The 19,922-nt window shown below is 38.7% G+C and overlaps 1 protein-coding gene and 1 long non-coding RNA gene across 3 annotated transcripts; one reads left to right on the forward strand and one right to left on the reverse strand.

Annotated features, from left to right (window-relative positions):
* The first annotated feature begins 2,852 nt into the window (after positions 1 to 2,852).
* Positions 2,853 to 19,497, forward strand: CCN6 (cellular communication network factor 6). Of its 2 annotated transcripts, none has more exons than XM_081294265.1 (5): positions 2,853 to 3,031; positions 10,042 to 10,336; positions 14,182 to 14,424; positions 17,737 to 17,930; positions 19,142 to 19,497. In XM_081294265.1, the coding sequence occupies exons 1-5, from the start codon at positions 2,984 to 2,986 to the stop codon at positions 19,421 to 19,423; spliced, it is 1,062 nt and encodes a 353-aa protein (XP_081150391.1). In that variant the 5' UTR covers positions 2,853 to 2,983; the 3' UTR covers positions 19,424 to 19,497. The 2 variants fall into 2 exon arrangements, with proteins under 2 accessions (XP_081150391.1, XP_081150392.1); XM_081294266.1 differs by lacking the exon at positions 14,182 to 14,424 and adding an exon at positions 16,572 to 16,690 and having other exon boundaries at positions 10,042 to 10,313.
* On the reverse strand, positions 3,061 to 17,213 carry LOC308649004. Its single transcript, XR_014021956.1, has 3 exons — positions 17,086 to 17,213; positions 4,421 to 4,513; positions 3,061 to 3,085 (listed from the first exon to the last, which is right to left on the reverse strand). It is a non-coding gene; the product is annotated as an uncharacterized lncRNA (long non-coding RNA).
* Positions 19,498 to 19,922: the final 425 nt, after the last annotated feature.

The raw sequence follows: 19,922 nt of genomic DNA on the forward strand, positions 1-19,922 counted from the left end.
ACAGCACTGAATATAGTATCAAGACAGGGGGGTGATTTATTAGATGTCAGTTGTAGTTGAATTTCTGCTTTTTCTGATGCCCACCCACATCAACCCTCCTTCCTTTCAAAATGTCACTAAGCCAACAATAGCTCTCTCTAATGATACCTCCCTGTCCACAACCAACAAGATAGAAAGAGAAGGAAAGAGGGAATGAGGAAGGGAAGACTCATCCTGCATGAACCTTGCTGAGTTAGAGTGTGGTTCTCACCTTTACCTGCCTAAATGGCTGCTCTGGGTGGAAGAGAAAATGTTCTATCGGGGATGATGTTTCCCACTTGTCTGTCATTCCTCATACCCCTTTGGTTTCTCTATTATTAGACTTTGTTCAATTTTTAATGATGGATATTTTGTGTGTTTGTTTATTCAATGTCTCCTCTCCCAGCAGATTATATAGCTCTAGAGGGCAGGGATTAAGTGTGTTTTATTGACCAAGTACAATGATTTGGCTTTAACTTTTAATCTATTAAATGAGGATGGTAATACCACTTTTGTCTACTTCACTGAGCTGTGAAATTAAAAAAGATAATACATGGGAAATGTCCTTGTAAATCATAAAATGTGATGCAAATATTAGTTATGCTTAGTGCCATGTCTGTTTGAATGTACATCACTTGCTGAATACTTGGGTGGTGAGCTCCAGCACACATGAGCATTTTGTTAGATGTGATAATAGAGGAGAGTGCTTAGAAAAGGATGCCTGTCTTGACAGACTTTATTGTGTGACATCACAGATGGCACCGGGACCTCTAGAAACAACCATATTTACTTAGTTCACTCATAGGTTTGAAGTTTTTAAACAGAAGCACCCAGGGAGTAACCCAGAGCAGACAGATTCCACATACTGGGGGAATTTTCACAAGTCAGTTCTCAAGCACGATGTTCCTGTTCTACCAAGAGGCAAGGGTGATCAATATGACACCTTCCACTGCTTCCATAGTAGTGGGGTTGCAGAGGGAGGCCAGACTGTTCCAGAAAGTGACTTATGCCATCAGCATTCACAGACACAAATGGGAGAAGGATGAATCTCCTTAAATCCAAATATCACATGGATATTTGCAGCAACGTTTTGAAAAGGGAGAGTTGGAGCCGGAGGAATGTGGTCGATGAACTGCTATGGTTTGGATAAGAGTCTCCTCAAATCAAAAGGCTTGGTCTGAAACCTGTGGTGCTATTGGAACCTTTGTGTGGTGGAGCCTTTTGGAAGGAAATTAGGTCACAGGGGGCATGCACTTGAAGGGCATATGGGAACTCCAATACCTCCCTCTTTGCTCTCTGGCTGCCATGAGGTGAGCAGCTTCCTTAACTGCAGGAATGTGCTGCCTCACTGCAGGCCCAGAACAACATGACCCACCAACTATGGACTGAAGCCTCTGAAATTGTCATCCAAAATAAGTCTTTCTTCTTTCTACATCTGTTTATCTCAGGCATTTGTTACAGTCATGGGAAGCTGACTAACACATGAATGTACTAGATGTGGAATGTGACTACCCTGCCTTTGACACATAAACCAGGAAATAAGAAATTATCTATTCTGATGGCCCATGTGGGTCATGAATCACTGAGGTTGGGAACCCAAAGACCAAATGGTGATAAAGCAGGAGGATAAAGAGAGAAGGATCAGATTGAACCAAAACCAGACACGTGTTTCTTCATAAAGCCATTCTTTGGTTTTGTCCTCTCTCTTAGGGAACAGGATAAGTGTTAGTATTGCACTGTTGCACTGGATATTCCTTATTGTCCTATGTGCATACAATTATGGTTTAACGAACTATAGTTTGCATGTTTTATGATGTCTCTGGTTCTCCAAGGACCCCAGGTTCCCTGTGGTAGTAGGAGAAACCAGTTTTTCCCAGACTCTCAGCTCAGGCCTGAGTGAGGCCTTACTTGCTGTGTCTTTATATAACTGTGATTCTGAGTTCACAGACATGAGCAATAATCCAGGATAAGTACGGTAACAGGACAAAGTAGGACAGGAAATGGTCTAGTAGGAAAAGAAATAGGCCCCAGGAATGCACAGGAAAGTGGATTTCACATTGGACCCACAGAAAGTCAGCTCCATTGCAGACGTGTGATCTGCAGAGACCAGGGCTGAGAAATTGGGATGAGCAAAAGTCATACATGACCACATTGGAGGGGATGGGATGGTGGCTATACATGTCAGAGGGATGAGAAGGAGAAAGGAGAAAAACTTGTAATAAGTTTTTAAAACAAAACTTTAATCCAAATGACTGTTACTAGCACAAATGTTTGATCATAGGCCTGGAAAGATTGGAGTTAGCTTTACTTTTATTTGCCATGGAATTGTGGCCACAGAAAGTAGCTTTTCTCAGGCTGGGTTTTTCCTTTCCAATCATGGTCCACCTGGTGTGGGGAATGTGTTGTAATGGAGAGTATGTGGGAACATCCGAGAGTCAACAGCTGGCCAATCAGAAATGGCCTTTTGGAAATTGGTTGTTGATGGGAAGTGAGAAACCCATCAACAGGGCCAGGCTGTGATAAGGCAAGAAGGGGAGAGACCAGGCTAGCCCTCTGCTTGACGGCAAAGGAGGAAGGAAAGCAGCCCAGAGAGGAGCTGGAGCTGGGGAATCACAGAGGAAGGCAGAGGGCCAGCAATGGAAAGTAATGCCTCCATTTTGCCCAAGGGCAGACTCTGATCTCAGGAAAAGGGAGCACATTTACTTAAAGAAAAGCCATCGCTGGATCTGCCCTTGAATCCCTGGAGGAAAGCCCTGGCCCTCTCCTGACACACTTCATCCTAGCTGTGAAGGTATTTCTGGAAGAGTCACATGAAAGTAAGCAGGGTACTGAAAGGAGAGACAGTGTGGAAGCCAGTGGCCGGAGGTGGAGGCGGCTCCTTCGGAGAAGACAGGGAAGCTTTGTGTGTCCCCAGCATGAGGAGCCCCCACTTTCCCATCTCTCAGGCCAGCCGCATCCCAGCGACATGCAGGGGCTCCTCTGTTCCACTCTTCTCTTCACCGGGCTGGCACAGGTAAGTCCTTCCTCTTTCCCTTCCAGAGACTCTAGCCATTTCGAGTTCTTCAGGCTAAAAATAAAAAAGGAAGAAGATGGGGGAAAATTACTAGTGGGAAAATAGGGAGCCATTTTTCTCTCCAAGTAAAGTTCTGTTTGAGTGCATCAGCTTCATGAGAGAAATGTGAAACTCCTCTCCCTTTCAGGTTAAGGCACTTAAGTCTACTTTCACTATGTTTAAACAGCCCTCAACTTTATATATTTTATCCAAGTTGAACATGCACTGTGACCCTGGGACAACGGCAGAGCTGGCGGCCACAGTGGAGTGAACACTGCCAGGCTGGGGCTCAACTTTCCAGGGTTGTTTGCAAAAAATGTGCAAAGAGCCCCTGGAAAATGGATTTTGGCAACAACTTTTTTTTCAGTGAAGCCAGTCCTTGTTTGAAAGGAGTACTTTGGAACAAACATGTACATTTTTAAAATATTCTATTTGTCTTTTCTCAATCCATGTGTTTCTCACGTTTGTGTGTGTGAAAGGGAATCGGCCCATGGAGACTTGGAAATATTTCAAGCAACAGACCAAAGGGAAGTTTAATATGAGCAATTCGTTGTCTTAGTCTTTTTTTAATGAGAAGATTAAAACAAGGTGACTTATTTATTGATTCATTTACATGGTTGAGGTTGTTGGCACAGGAGACAGAGCTTTTGAAATCTTCTGGTGATTTAGAAAACATGGAAATGTCTGAGTTAATAGCCAATTTGAGCAGTGGGCAGTAGAAATATGTTGGAAAGCAAGTTGTTATACTTAGTATTGAGGGATTTAAGACTTCAAAAATATCATGATGATAATGTCAGTGGCCTGGGTCTTGCTCATTGTCCCCTAGGGGAACACTTCCCCAGTGGGGGTGGGAGACAGATGTTCCTCTCCTATTCCACTTTCTGGACTGAGCTGCTACATGTTCCTAAATAGCAAGTATTCCAATATGGAGAGATGAGTACAGGATACAAAATTTAAAAAACACAGAAATGTGTTATGCTCAGGGTAGTAAGAAAGTATTATTTTGTGCTTCACTTCTTTGCTGTTGTGACTTTTTAAAGAGTCAGATGATATACTTACCATTTATTGAACATCAACTGTGTGCCAAGCACCGTACTAGGCACTTTACCCATCCTAATCTGCAAAGCAACCTTACCAGGTGCATATTATCAATCCCATTTCACAGAAGAGGATTGAGGCTAGAAGAGCAAATGATAGGAAGTCTTCTAAGATCACTGCTTGGCTAAAGCTCAGATCTGTTTTTGAAGCACAACCTTCCTCTTGCATTATCCTAATGACTTGTTGTCTTCAGATTTTGTTTTTGAAAGCAATCAAAAAGTGTCTAAAAAATATAAAATTATATTCACTCACATATTTGCTTTCCCAGTCCTTTTCATTTCTTTGATTTCTTCTTGTCTTCCTTCATTTCTTTCCTTCCTCCCTTTCTGTCTCTGTGTCTCTGTACTGGGTATTGAACCAGGAACATTATACCTCTGAACTATGTAAAAAACTATAATTATTAAAAATATGTAATACTATTATTAAAATATATATATGCATATAAACTACGAATAAAATTATTATTTATTTTTAGACAGGGTCTCCCTAAGTTACCCAGGCTGGCCTCCAACTTGCCATTTTTCTATCTCAATTTCCTTAGTAGCTGGGATTATAGACCTGAGCCACCATGTATTTCTGAAGTTACTATCTATGATAATTTTCTTAATATTTCTTCCTTAAAATTTTTTTTAGTTGTAGATGGACACAATACATTTATTTATTTTTATGGGGTGCTGAGGATCAAACCCAGAGCCATACATCTGAGGCAAGAGCTCTGCCACTGAGCCACAATCCCAGCCCTTAATATTTCCTATGAGGCAGGTCTCTTAGAAACTTCTCTCAGTGTTTGTTTATCTGGAAATGTCCTTTAATTTTCCTTCATTTTTGAAGATAGTTTCACTGGATGTGGAATTCTAGGGTGCTGGGTTGTTTTTTTCTTTTGGGATTGTTTCTGCTGGGCATTTTCTTCTCTACTCTTTCCTTCTTTTGATGAGAATTAGACCTTATTGTTATTCTCCTGCCTGTAATATTTCACTCTTTTCAGGCTACTATCACAATTTTCTCTTTATTCTTGGATTTCAACAGTGTTACCTCCTGACTCAGAGATGATCTAGAAGTGCTTCAAGACTGGAAAAATATATAGGCGTTCTCAGATGGGCAGTTTGGGGAGTAGGGAGCTGCAAGAAGAAAAGCAGAGAGGAGAAACCTGACATGGGTAGTTTAGCAAACAGAAAGGCATAGAAGGCAAGTGTGTTAAGAGGCAGGCACGGGCCAGACCAGACAGCTCCATGCTCAGAAGTTTGGACTGCACATTGTAGACAGTAGGAAACCACCAAGGGGATTTAAAGAGAGGAGTAATATAACCAGATATGTTCTTAAGAGAGATCCTTCCAGCAGCTATGTAAGAAATACACTTGAGAAGTTATTTTGGAGGGAGGAAGACTGAATAGGAACAGCATAGTAGTGCATAGTTGTTGAGAGCCACAGCCGAAGGGGCCCCAGCAAACTTCCAGCTGCCAACAAACTTCCAGCTGCCAGCTGATGATTGGCTCACAGCGGCCCAGCAAACTTCTAGCTGCCAACTGATTGGCTCCTCTGTGGTGATGCTCATTGGGCTATTTCCCCCGCCCTTTCAGACCACAGAGCTGCTCATTGGGGGACTTTTCTTGGCTCCGCCCACGCGACCTAGCCAATGGGCCTCAAGAGCAGGAGGAGTGGGGGAGGTTTACAGGCTTGTGGGAAGCCTGTGGTGGCAGTTGGGTTCTGAGGGTTTTCCTGAAGAGCTGTGTGGTGCGGTGTGTGTCTTCTAAACATAAAGTTCTGTTTCCTTTGACAAGTGGCTCCTGAATTGTGTCCAGCCAGACTGCGGCACATAGTAACAATGAATTGGGAGAGAAAATAAGCAGGATGAGCCACTGAATGGCTGTAGGAGGTGCAGGAGAAGAAGATGACCTGAATGACTCCTATTTTCTATCTCCAAACTTGGGAGACGTCTGGGGGTGAAAGGTGATGAGTTTTGGATCTGAGTTTTTCCTTAGAATATTTAGCTGGAGCTGTTTAGTAGGCAGTCAGCTATGTGGGTCTAGATCTCTATGGAGAAGTCTAGGCTGAAAATTTAGTTTTGAGGTTATATAGGAAGGAGGCTAAAAGCAAGAGGGTGATGAGATTGCCCAGAGACTGTGTGTAGAGAACAATAGTATACTAAGGTCATGAAACATGAACAAGCCTAGATTGAAATCAAACTTGGACTAAGAGGATCCTGCCCAGGAGAGTGAGAAATTATAACAAGAGATAGTGGAGGACTGGGAGGGCCAGGGGAAATGAAAGCCAAAGGAGAGGAGAGGGATAAGAAGGAAATGTCAAAACTTTATAGAGGGTGGGGGCAGAAAGAGGAGACTCTGAACATAAGGCCACCAACCTAGCATCTGAATCAATAGTGACTAGGGCTGAATCTGTGCAAAATTGAGAAGTAGAAAAAAAAAGATTTTAGGTTGCAAATGTTTTAGGATTAGGATTCTAGTTTCCATTGTTTCTACTCCCTTCTTTAATTTTGGGTTCTTTATTTAAAGAACCCAAGGATCAAGAAGAAGGATCAACAAAGAAGAATCAAGGATCCTTGATCCTTCTCCAGAAGCCCAGCATTGTCCCAGCTTCCTCATCAAAATCTGTTCTTGGGCTGTGGCTGTAGCACAGTGGTAGAACATTTGCCTACCATGTGTGAGGCACTGGACTTGATCCTTAGCACCATATAAAAATAAATTTTAAAAAATCTATTCTCACATTGTGTGTTCAACTTTTGAAGGTTGGCTGAAGTGTTAATCTTCCTGGGGTACACTTGCCTTACTAGTGATGCAAAAGAAAAGCTGAGGGTTTAATGGTGGACTTACACACTTGCCGCAGCCCGGCTGGCTGGGCAAAATAACTGGGGGGTGACGAGCAACTTGTGTACATTGATACAGCAGGAGTGGGAGCCGTTTATTGTAGGACAGGAGGGGTATATATACATTACACACAGCTTATCTTAATTAACATAAACTAGATACAGCAGTCAACCAATAAGGAATCTCCACACTTAATGGCTTGCTGGCGTTACTTCACAAACCACTCCCTCTGGCAAAATGCCAGGCGCCATCCTGACTTGTTTACAGACCCTAACACACACTGATACTGCCCAGTATAGCAGTTTTTGAGGTTTTGGTTTCTGGTTCAGTCTGCCTGCCCCCAGTTCCAACAAGTAAACACTGAGAGTTACTTAGGTGAACATTTGATGGCACTGGGCTAGATGCGGTAATCCCTACAAATGCCTTCAAGTGCCTGAGGTTGGGTAGCTCTATAGTTAGTGAAGGAGATGGGCACTCACATGGATAATTTCAGTTAAAAGACATTTATAAGGCAGGGAGGTGATAGAAAGCTTTCTGGGAGAGGTGGTACCTAAACAGTCTTGAAGGATAGCTAAGTTAAGAAAAAAAGTGAGATATGGTTAAGAATATCCTAGGCAGGAGAAATGGCCTCATATATGCAGGGAATTTCAGGCTCTTTGACTTTTTGTAAACTAAGGCATAGAAGAACTACAAGAAATATTGTGCTTAGGAGCTTTCAACTTTCCTGTAAGCCAGTAAGTGACTTTTGGGAGTGAGAGGGAGAAATCCAGAATGATTTCCAGCTTCCTGGTTTGGGGATCTGAGTGAATGGCAACACCAGTCACTAAAATGGGAATTGCTAGCTAGCCACAGGACAGTCTGTTGGGGAGAGGGCAAAAATGAGGTCCTTGATGCACATTGAAGTGGATATACTCAGGAGCAGTTAATGAGTTGTAAATTTAAGTGGTCTAGGCTGGAGAAGGAGTCTCAGAGATTCAGGAATTTGGTATCAAAGCTGGTTTCCAATGGGACTTGCACTAGGAAGCAGGGTGAGGGTTGGGAGCTCAGGCTTGGGACCTGCCTGCCTGGTTGAAATCCCTCTTCTACCACTTACTTGGTATGTAATCTAGGACAGTTTAAATAATCATATCCTCAGCACCCTCACTTATAAACTGAGATATACAGTTGCTACTGTAACAAATCACCACAAATTTATTGTCTCATAGTTCTGGATATCTGAAGTCAACAAATGGGTCTTATAGGGCCACAATCAAGTGTAGGCAGGACTGCCTTCCTTTTGGAGGCTCTGGGGGTGGGAGTGGGGATTCATTATTCACATTTTCATCATCTAAGGGCTGCCTGCCTTTCTTGGTTCACAATTTCCTTTCAGAAATTACATGACTCTAACTCTATTTCTGTTGTCACGTCTCCTCCTCTGATCTGCCCGTCTTCCTTTTTGGATGAATTTTATTTGTGATTACATGGGTAATCCAGGATGATACTTGCAGGACTCACTTGACCACATTTGCAAAATCCCCTTTGTTAACACACAAGGTGGTGTGCTGGCCGTGGCACATGCCTGTAATCCCACCAACTTGGGAAGCTGAGATAGGAGGATCACAAGTTTGAGGTCAGCCTCAGCAATTTAGTGAGGCCTAAAGCAACTTAATAAGACCCTGTCTCAAAAAAAAATAAATAAATAAAATGGGTTGGGGATGTAGCTCAGTGTTAAAGTGCCTCTAGGTTCAATCCCTAGTCACCCCCCCCCCCCGCCAAAAAAAAAAAAAAGCAAGGTGGACTATTAACAGGTTCCAGGGACTAGAATGTGTACATCTTTGAGGGGATCACTATTTACCTGTCACATGGGATAATAATTGATGTATACTGTTGCTATAAAGGTTAAATGAAGGGTGAAGTCCCTGACACAGAGGATGCATCATGTTCTTATTTTTATTAAACATTTTTCTTTTCTGGAGTCAGCTAGAAAGGTATGAAGTAAAAACCTTGCTCTCATGATGCAGGAATCAGAACATTACATAGGTAATGAGGCAAGTGGTAAGATGTGTCTGGAGAAAGGGCAGGGGAAGGGTGCTCTTTATAGAGAGGGCAGAGGGCCTCACTGAGAAATTTGAGCAGATCTAAATAAAGCAAGCATTGGAGATAGTTAAGGGCAGTGCAGGCTTGAAGTACTTAAAGAATGAGGTGGCCACTGTGGCTGAAGCGAAGTGGTCAAGGGGTGAGTGGGAGTTGGCAAAAGAAGATAGGGAGTGAGGGCCAAATGGTGTGGGGCCTTGGAGAGCGGTTTGGGAAGCCATGCCCTGTTAGCAAGGAGTGGTGTGATCTGACATATTTTAAAAGACTCATTTTGAATGCTGAGTGAACAAAGAAAATAGCAAGATGAACTTTTAGGAGGCTCCCAGAATCATCCAAGTGAAAAATAATGGTGGCTTGGATCAAAATGATAGCAAAGGAATGTTATGGTCACGGGAGGTGTATTTTAAAGTTTTGACCAGTGGGATTTATTGACAAGATTGGATGTAAAACATAAAAGAAGTCAAGAATGACCTTAACTGCAAAGTGTTTTGGAAAAATAGTGAAATGGGCATTTGCTCAAATAGGAAAGTATGTGGAAAAGCAAATCGAGGGGAAAATTGGGAGTATGGTTTGATTGCATTAAGTTTGCTTTTCCTGTTAAACACCTATGTAGAGATATTACTTAGGAAGTTTGAGTCTGAATTCGGAAGAGAAATCTGGGTGGGAGATATGGTGAGGAAAGGTACTTCAGAGGTCTTAACCCAGGGGGCTCCAGTGTTTAGACATCAGAAGGACAAGAAGAAAGTGGCAAAGGAGATTGAGAAGGAGAAATAAGTTAGAGAGGAGAAATAAGAAAGCAACATCTTGGAAGCCAAGAGAAGAAAGTATTTCCAGAGAGTGAACTGTGTCAAGTGCTAATGAATCCTGTAACTCACCACATTGTATTTTACCTCTTTTAGAGAAATCTTCTATTTCTCTAAGATTTCTGAAATTACTTTGAGGAACCATTTCTAACATTGCCTTTATTATCAAATGAAGTTCTGCTGCAGGGCACAGGGCACAGGGCCATTAGACACAATTGAAGAAGGGCCCAGAGAAGCATCAGAAGCACATCAGCGTAAACAGTTTTGTCACTGGCCCTGCAAGTGCTCCCGTCAGAAGCCGCACTGTTCTCCTGGAGTGAGTTTGGTGAGAGATGGCTGTGGATGCTGCAAAATTTGTGCCAAACAACCAGGAGACATCTGTAATGAAGCTGACCTCTGTGACCCGCACAAAGGGCTGTACTGTGACTACTCAGCAGACAGGCCTAGGTACGAGACTGGAGTGTGTGCATGTAAGTGTTCTTTTCTGAACTCACTGGAAAAGGCTGAGTCTAGACAGATTTCCTTCTCCTTAAATTATTAATTTGGAATGATGAGTTTAGTCTGGCTACGTACAAGGTGGGTTTAGTTTTTGTGAACCAGTGGGACTGGCTTCATTGTATTGGACACTATGGGAAATGAGCAGATGCCTATGAATGTTCAGAAATCTGTTATTTTCATTGCATTGAATCGATCTTGTAGTTCTTTAGGGGTAATTGCTTATAATGATAGGAAACAGGAGAACTTATACAGTCTGACTTCTTGACATGCCACAAAACAATGGCTTTTGTTAACATTGTCAGAAACTATCTGAATTCAGCCTTTTCTGTAACTAAAAAATAATCCTGCATAACAATATGTGACGTAAAAAAAAGGGTACATATCAAGAACTCATACACACTGCTTTAGTCTCAGCCTTCCCAAGTACAGTCATCAAATTCCTTAATTTTACTGCAGATTTATAAAAAGGAAGGTGGTGTCACCCCAAAGCACAACTTGACCCTCAGGTTTTGGGTTGAAACTCTGATTCAGATTATCTACACCTACAACACATTGGTAATGATCCAGAATGCCAAGTCATTTAGGATAAAAAACAAAATTCCTAAGGGAAGAAAAATAGGTCAGTAGGGCAGTTATTCACTCTATAGAAAAGTTCATGTGGGAAGGTAATTTACTGCCAGAAGTTAGGTTGAGCATGAAATGAGAGTAAGTCTTTGGAGTCAGACTATGAAGAGACCATCAAGTCTAACAACTGATACCCTTGTCAGCACCATATTGTATTAAGAACGAGAGATCTGGATTTCAGTCCTGGTTTTCTAACAGAGTGACCCCTAATCATGTTGATTAATCTCTCTGCGCCTCAGTTACATTACATGTACTTCATAGTTTATAGAGCTGTCTGGGAAGATGAAATAAATGTCATAAAATCTAAAACACCTAGCACAGTATCTGGTGTGCAGTAGAGTTTCAAAAGTATTTCTTATTTATGGAAATTCTGTAGAGAAACCATGACCTATCAAAGATCTTGGCATTCAGAATACTCTTTTCTCCCAAACTGGGCAGGTTATTTCAGTAATCTAATCAACACTTAGCATCCTCTACTGAGCCAGGAATTGTGGCCAGTAAGTCAGAATACAACAGAGGAAAAAAGAGATATGGGGGGCTGGGGATGTGGCTCAAGCGGTGGCGCGCTCGCCTCGCATGCGTGCGGCCCGGGTTCGATCCTCAGCACCACATACCAACAAAGATGTTGTGTCCGCCAAGAACTAAAAAATAAATATTAAAAATTCTCTCTCTTTCTCTCTCACTCTCTCTCCTCTCTCACTCTCTCTTTAAAAAAAAAAAAAAAAAGAGATATGGGCCTTCCCCTCACAGAACCAAAGTTTATTGTATCAGATTTTTCTACAAGTAATGTCACCTAAAATGTGATATCTTCACCAGTAAACATGAGGATGGGAATGGGGATAATGTATAACTGGGGGTCATAAATTATTGCCTAGGGGCCAAATCTAGCTCACAGCTCACTATGACGGTAAACTATGTTTTATTGGAACACAGCTCATTTATTTACATAGAATCTGTAGTTACTTTACAATGACAGAGTAGTACAGAGACTATATGGCCTGCAAAGGCTAATATACTTATTGTTTAGCCCTTTAGAGAAAATTTGTTGCTTTCTGACCCATAACAGTGATTTTTAAAAAGTTACTGTCTTAGAAATTAATAAGGATCTAAAAAACTTGTTTATATGGATTTTATCTACTGATATTTAATGGATTAGGAATTTTTAAAAATTGATTTAAACATAACAAACCTGTTGCAAATTAATAGGAATGATATATTTTGATGAAAAAAATATTTTCTATGACAGAAAAATTTAGTGAAGAGAGTGGCATGATTTTACATTTTTGCAAATCTCTCTGATATCTAGCTTAATAGAAGAAAACTAGATTCTCACATCTGCTTCTGCCAGGCTGTTATTTTTCTGGTTGAAATATATAAAGAAAATATGACTTCACATAGATATATAATCAGAAAAGCAAGAAATATTTTAGTAAACACTTCAAATAATTATGAATGTATTTAAAAAATATTATATTAAATGTGGTAAATGGTAGTCCATTAAAAATTAGCAGCATCATAAAATCTGAAAGTACATTAAAAACCTTTCAATTTGGTGACATTAAAATATCCAAGACCCACTTGGAATGGGTCTTTTGCTCATGCATAAATTTGTCATCCCATGCATTGGTTTATTGTATTATGTAGATGTTCAAACTAGATTTCATTATATACTATTTTAAAAATCCCACTGATATTACTCTCTTCAGAAAATATTGGGTAGCAATAGAGCTCAATGGTAGATATTTTCCAAAATTCTAATTTTTGCTTTAAAGCTTGAATTCTATAGTTGCAACCAATGTTGTCAATTGTTTTTTTTTTTTGAAGCGCAGGATTACTCTGTTCATTTTCAAGAAAATGTCTCCAAAATACCCAAATCTGAATAACCATAGATTATCTGAAAATTATTTCTTCAAGCAAGTAAAATTCCCACTAAAAAAATTAGATAGCCCATGCCACAATTTGAATAATAGCATGGGTGCTTTTTCTCACGATGGCCAATGTACTTTAGTACACAGAACGGTCCGTGTATACTTCTGATTTTATCATACAGAATATTAAATAGACTTGTACTCAATGGTTAGCATTTAATAAAATTATTAAGTTTACTGTGCTATCAAGGACATTCTTAGGTAAAACTGGCTTTTTTTTTTTCTTAGCACAAGTGCATGGCAAGGAAAAATATGAATCACGATAAGGTACAAGGGGTTTTAGAACCATTGTTTTTGTGTATGTTCAATGCAAATAGCAACAATGAAAAACATGTATCATTAATACTATATTTGTTTTCTTTTTTGGGGGATACTGGGGATTGGAACCACCAGTGGTACTAAACCACTGAGCTCCATCCCCAGCCATTTTTTTACATTTTATTTAGAGACAGATCTCACCGAGTTTCTTAGGGCCTTACTAAGTTGCTGGGGCTGGCTTTGAGCTCATGATCTTCTTGCTTCAGCCTCCCAAGCCACTGGGATTACAGGTACACTTTACTGTGCCAGCCTGCCATAGTATTTTGAAAATTCTTGATCACAGATTCCCTGAAAACATCTCAGCTATTGCCAAGGAGTAGAACACACTTGGGGAATTGTTGATCCAGAAGGCCAAGAATATACTCAAGAAGTGAAAATCTCCTCTCTAATTTTCAATTAGTTACCTTGCCATACTATAGTTAAATAAATCATAAATAAATTATGATTTCTTCTGACATTCACTTATCCTGATATCCTAAGAATATATTCTAGCTTTACTGTTGGATGTCTGGGGAAATTTCCATCTCACCTGGCATTAACCTCCCTCTCCAGTTTATAATCATCTCATTTCTTATGATTTTAAAAAATTAATTTCAGTGCTTGACTAGCAAGAGCAAGGCCCTGGGCTTGATCTCTAGTACCTCACAAAACAACAACAAAACCCCCCAAAAACAAAAAAATATTTTCTCCAGAACAGAGTTTTTATTTGTTTTTAATTCTGATAATGTCCCTTTGTGGGTTATAACCTACAATCTGATGAAAATGCCCATTTTAACCTTTAGACAGATGTTCTGTGAAGGCGGTTCCAAAGGGGCCTTAAAAATCTAGAGCTGTTAAAAAAAAAAATCTAGAGTTATACTTCATGAAGGAGATAGTTACATCTTATAAGGTGTATAATTGGAAGTCCAACTATCTCAAATTATGGCTTGAGAATTTTCTCTTTTCAGACCTTGTAGCTGTTGGATGTGAGTTCAACAGGGTCCATTATCGTAATGGCCAAGTGTTTCAGCCCAACCCCCTGTTTAGCTGCCTCTGTGTGAGTGGGGCAATTGGATGCACTCCTCTGTTCATACCTGAGCTGGCTGACAGCCAGTGCTCTAGAGCTAAAGATGGAAAGAATTCTGATCAGTCCAAGTGCGGCGTTGGACCATTACAAAGGCAGCTCTCAACAAGCTTCAAGACGATGCCAGGTGCTTATACATAGAACTATTTCTCATATATGACTTGGTGGCTTTCTTTCATGTTCCTTTTGTGTATCACAAGTACAGAATGAATGGGTGATCAACGTGAGATGTAGTCTGAGTGTACCATCCCACTCAGTCTCTGCCTCAGGCAGGTGTATTCTGGTAAAAGTATTCCAGTTTAAAAAAGCTATACTAGGTCAGGAAACTCAAATTTTACACCTCTGCTTATTCCAACCTCTCCTAAGGAAAACTAACCAAATATTGTTCTCATGTATCCTGGGAAAACTTCTATTTGTATTGTTTTATTATAGGCAGAAGTTTGGCCATCCGTTTCTCCAAATTTTCAAAGGCAACCTTTCTATATGATATAAACAAATGCAAAACGACTAAGTAAAAAATATTTATGGACTAACATGTTTTGAATTTGTAAATATTATTTCTAAAACTAGAAAAATGAAGTCCATATTCACTCTAAAATTGAAATTCAACAATTTACCGCTTTCTCTAAATACATTCACACATGCCTCCCACAGAGGCTTTTAAAAGTAGCTTACCCATGTATGTAGTTAGAAAAATGAAATGAGCATTTATTACTTGAGTACCTAGATGTTTGCAAGTACAAACAGAATTCTAGTTTGCTTTCACCTTTCTTTAAGTGTCAGAGTATTTTCAGGACAGAAATTTCAAAAACACCAGCAAATGAAGCACAGGAGAGGAAGTATTCATAAGGGGCAACACTGATGCCATCTTCTTGAATTTAGTGTGCAGCGAATATTGTCATGGAGATACAGAATATTGGCGTATGCTAAAAACTCTAAGCTTTTTATTATGTGGATATTCAATAAAAACAATAATAATCAGAGAAAAGAGTTTTAGATATTTAAACCTAACTCTATGAGCTGGCTGCCACTGTGGCACATGCCTGTAATTCCAGGGGCTGTAATCCCTTGGGAGGTTGAGACAGGAAGATCATGAGTTCAAAGCCAGCCATAGCAATTTAGTGAAGCACTTAGCAACTCAGTGAGACCCTGTCTCTAAATAAAATATAAAAAAAAGCTGGGGATGTGGCTCAGTGGTTAAGCATCCCTGGGTTCAATCCTCAATACAAAAAAAAAAAAAAAAGATAAACAACAACAAAAAAACTAACTATGAAAATAATATACCCAGGGACCCTGATTATGACAGTTCATTTGAAAAAAATTTATAGATTGTGGTGAGTTTGTATTTACCACATGATTATTTAGCCAACAGCATGACACAATTCATGCTCTAAAATAATAAGCCACATTATTCCCTTTTCTTTATATATTTTGGTGCTAGGTATTGAACCTAGGGCCTTGTACATGCTAAGTGTATACTCTGCCACAGAGATATACTATCAGTCCCCAAATTATTCCTTTTGCAAAATGTACAGAAACAGTTGGTTTTCTGTACAGAATCTGAGTGACTCAGAAGATTCTCAGAACCTCAGAGCAGCAGTCTTTCATAAGTAAAGCCCTTTGGATCAAGTTCAAGTTGGTTTCCTTTGAAGAGTTGGATCAATTTCAGTGGATTCACTTGGAGCCTGATTGGTAGAGCCATCCCCTGGTCATTTTTGGTGGTTAGTGCTTTGCTCTAAAAAATGAGAAAAATCTCCCCAAATGCTCTCTGGTATTTGAGAGTTGGACCTAGTTATATTTCAAGGGAAGAATATGTTCAGTCTCTCTTTTGCTTAGCTGTGGAAATGTATTTATGATCTGTGTAAGAATTTGGCTTTTAAAAATTAACCATGACAAAAACACACACTTTGAGATATATTTGTTATAGTAACATATAGTTTATGGTTGGAATCTAGCTGTTGCTAGCTAGGTCAGTGAGAAGCATGAGATGACATTTAATGCTGTCATGCCTTTCTCAATGCTCATGAACACTAAGCTTTTACTTTATATTTTCTCAATGCTCATGAACACTAAGTTTTTACTTTATAAATCTCCAGTTTTTCTGCATTTTAATGAATGTTAAATTACTGAACTGCAGCTCATTTAACTTTAATCAGGGTTACTGGTAATGCAATAATCTAACCTACTTTTATTTATTGCAGATGTGTGACAAGCTTGTAATCTGCTTCCTGAATTGAGGTCTTTTCTTTCTTTCTTTTCTTTTTTTTTTTGGAGATGGGGTTTCAAACTCATAATCTTCCTGCCTCGGCCTCCTGGTCAGCTGGGATTACAGGTGTGCAACCACCCTACCCAGCTTTGCATTGAGGTCTTTAAAACTGCTGTCTACCTTCCAGGTATCTTCATGTTTCTGCTTCCTCTCAGCTCTATGAGCACTGCAAGATCCTACTGTAATAATACTGAAAGCAGTATTATGTTATCACTTTATACAAATATAGCACATACTTCAGAGTGATTGATATTGTCTATCAAGAAGGCATTTTTTTCCTGGATCTTTTAAATTTTAAATTGATATTTTAAAGTAACACAGTCTGAACTTTGCTATATTTAACTCAGACTCAAATTACAACCTTCCTCCCAAAGCATCCAATAGAGGATATATATTAATCTTAAGGAAATGCCTTGAGACAATAAACCAACACATAGTTTGCTCAAATGAACCAAGGACCTGACTCATTCATGAGTCTAACAATCTCCCAGGAATTTACATGGAGATGGAAGAGTCATTTACCTTTTCTTCCTTCTGTTTCTCCTAAGCACTAGACAGTGGAGGGGCTCTGTCTACTCACTTCAGACCCATCCATGGATCCATTCATTGTTTCCATAGATGATATGAAGTGGCTAGCCCAAGGAGAGAGCACTGTGGGCCTGATCTACAGGGAATGTGACAAAGAAGCTGAATGAAAGATTACACATTCACAATGACTTATATAACTTTTATATTTTGGATTTTAATATATCATAAAATTTAACATGATCATACTGTTCTGATTAATATCTTAATTCTCTAATCCTACCAACATTTATTTCAACATCTGTTGGAATAATATTAAGCCTGAGGCAGAATCAAAATGGTATGTATCAATCAGAACATAAGTTTAGATTTAATACTCAGGATGAGCTAGAATGATATAAATGAGTAAAGCTATTCAGTTTTTTAAAGATACAGAATTTTAATTCATTCTAAGAAATTGGTCTATCATACTTGATTAAAACATAATTTGGGTGGCAAGAAAAAGGGAAATAGAATGAATTAGACCATAAGCTTCTTTGATTATGAGTTACATTATTCATAAAGATCTTTATTAGCTTAATGATTAAAAATTATCTGTCTACACAAGTTCATAAATATATATACATATGTACTTTCTCTCTGTTTTAGCTTTTAGGAATCTTCCACTTAGTTGGAAAAGAAAATGTCTCGTTCAAGCTACAAAGTGGACTCCCTGCTCCAGAACATGTGGGATAGGAATATCTAACAGGGTCACCAATGAAAATAGCAACTGTAAAATGAGAAAAGAGCAAAGACTATGTTATATTCAGCCATGCAACAGTAATATATCACATACAGTAAAGGTAAAGTTTAATTAGATTTCATTTAATTATAATTCAATATTAAGAAATTCCTAGAAAGTTATAATGTGTGTGTGTTTTGGCTGTAGAGTTTTGTTATAAAAATAAAATCATCTTATCGAAACTCTCAAAAATTAAATTATCTCAGAGGAAAATACTAATCACACTTTGTGGGGTAAAGTTTTACCTAGTAGAGGTAACGCTAACTTCTTGATCCTAGATATTCTAATATCTTAATAATGTGGGTCTTGATTAGCCTGATTTGTTGTGGTAACCCTGCATAGTGTTCTCTAAGAGTAGATCTTACATTCTTTTTTCTTTTCCATAATAATTTTACATAGTGGAATCAAAGTAATGAATACAGAATTGTGGTTAAACAGATATTAAGACCATCAAGTAAAGAAGATCTGATCTTAAGTTATATATCACAAACTTTGAAGTAGACCACACAATTTCCAAAATGCTCTGTACTTACTAGATAGCAAACCTGTCAATGGACTGTAAGAAAATATTTACTCTAAGATTGTGTTGTTACAACTAGATCTGGTCCCATTTTTTTGAGGAGGGGGTACTGGTCATCCAATCCAGGGATTCTTTACCACTAAGTCACATCCCCAGCCCTTTTTTTTTATTTTGAGACAGAGTCATGCTAAGTTGCTGATGCTGACCTTGAGCTTCGGATCTTCCTGTCTCAGCCTCTGGAATTGCTGAGATTACAGGTGTGTGCCACCACACCTGGCTGGTCCTATTTCTTAAACTAGACAACTGTCTCAAAGGAGTAATTTTTAGAAATTCTTTAAAATTCTTCTGATTACCAACACATTCCCTATCTTATCAGCAAGTTGACAACCCAATTTTAAATGAATTAAGATATATGCCATAGTCTTTGATATTAAAGAAAATTCCACTTATTGAGGAATTGAGTAAAGAACAGACAGCAAGAAACATTGAAGAGAGTGTCATAATGTGATGGTATGAACAGGGAGGGCAGATTTCTGGTGAGAGGGGGTTTTAAAGGAAGAGAAGAGTGCTGGAAGTTTCTAAATAGCAACTAATATTAATGCCCAGCAATAATAATTATTTTTTCAGTGCTGGGGTCTCAGAAATAATTTTATTGTTACGAGGTGTTATTAAAATGTTTTACATAATATTTTTCTAAATTACTATAATCAACTGTAAAGAATGATTTTTTTTAACTTTATGTATCTTTTCAGATTCCTAAAGGAAAAAGATGCCAACCTATCTTCCAACTTTCCAAAGCTGAAAAATTTCTTTTTTCTGGGTGCTTAAGTACTCAGAGTTACAAACCCACTTTTTGTGGAATATGCCTGGATAAAAGATGTTGCATTCCTAATAAGTCTAAAATGATTACCATCCAATTTGATTGCCCAAATGAAGGCTCATTTAAGTGGAAGATGCTCTGGATTACATCTTGTGTATGTCAAAGAAATTGCAGGGAACCTGGAGATATGTTTTCTGAGCTCTTGATTCTGTAAAGTTAAGGTTAGTTGTCATATAATCAAAAAACTAGAGTGCTTATAAAAGGTTGGCAATACTTTGAGTTTAAAACATAATATTCTCTGGTAACTGCATTGAAGATACCAAAAGTATCTAAAAGAGGTTCTAAAAATATATGTAAAACTTGAAAAACCTGAAATTGAACTCATTTTTAAAATATATGTTATAATGATATAATTTTGGTACCACACAAGCAGTCCATATATAATAAAAGCATAATTTATAAGGAAATATTTTGTTCTACAAAATAATCTGGAACACTTGCTAATGAGGTGTAAAAAGGCATATTAAATTTTAAAAATTTAATCTATATGTGGCAATATGTAGGCTTCTATCAGATAATCATTATAGGGCAAACAAGATTCTGTATTCCTGAATAGGAAAATAAGATTAAAGTATAAACATATTTATAATTTTTAATGCCCTATACTATCATTTAAGATTTCTCTTGGGAAAGAGAAAATAAAGCTTCTTTGG

This window comes from Spermophilus citellus (assembly GCF_964194105.1).
Source record: "Spermophilus citellus genome assembly, chromosome: 5".
NCBI classification, from domain to species: domain Eukaryota; kingdom Metazoa; phylum Chordata; class Mammalia; order Rodentia; family Sciuridae; genus Spermophilus; species Spermophilus citellus.

Coding starts and splice junctions, on each gene's coding strand:
- CCN6 (XM_081294265.1), top strand. CDS start 2,984: ATGCAGGGGCTCCTCTGTTCCACTCTTCTCTTCACCGGGCTGGCACAG. Junction 3,032..10,041: donor TCTTCACCGGGCTGGCACAG/GTAAGTCCTTCC, acceptor TATCAAATGAAG/TTCTGCTGCAGGGCACAGGG. Junction 10,337..14,181: donor CGAGACTGGAGTGTGTGCAT/GTAAGTGTTCTT, acceptor TTCTCTTTTCAG/ACCTTGTAGCTGTTGGATGT.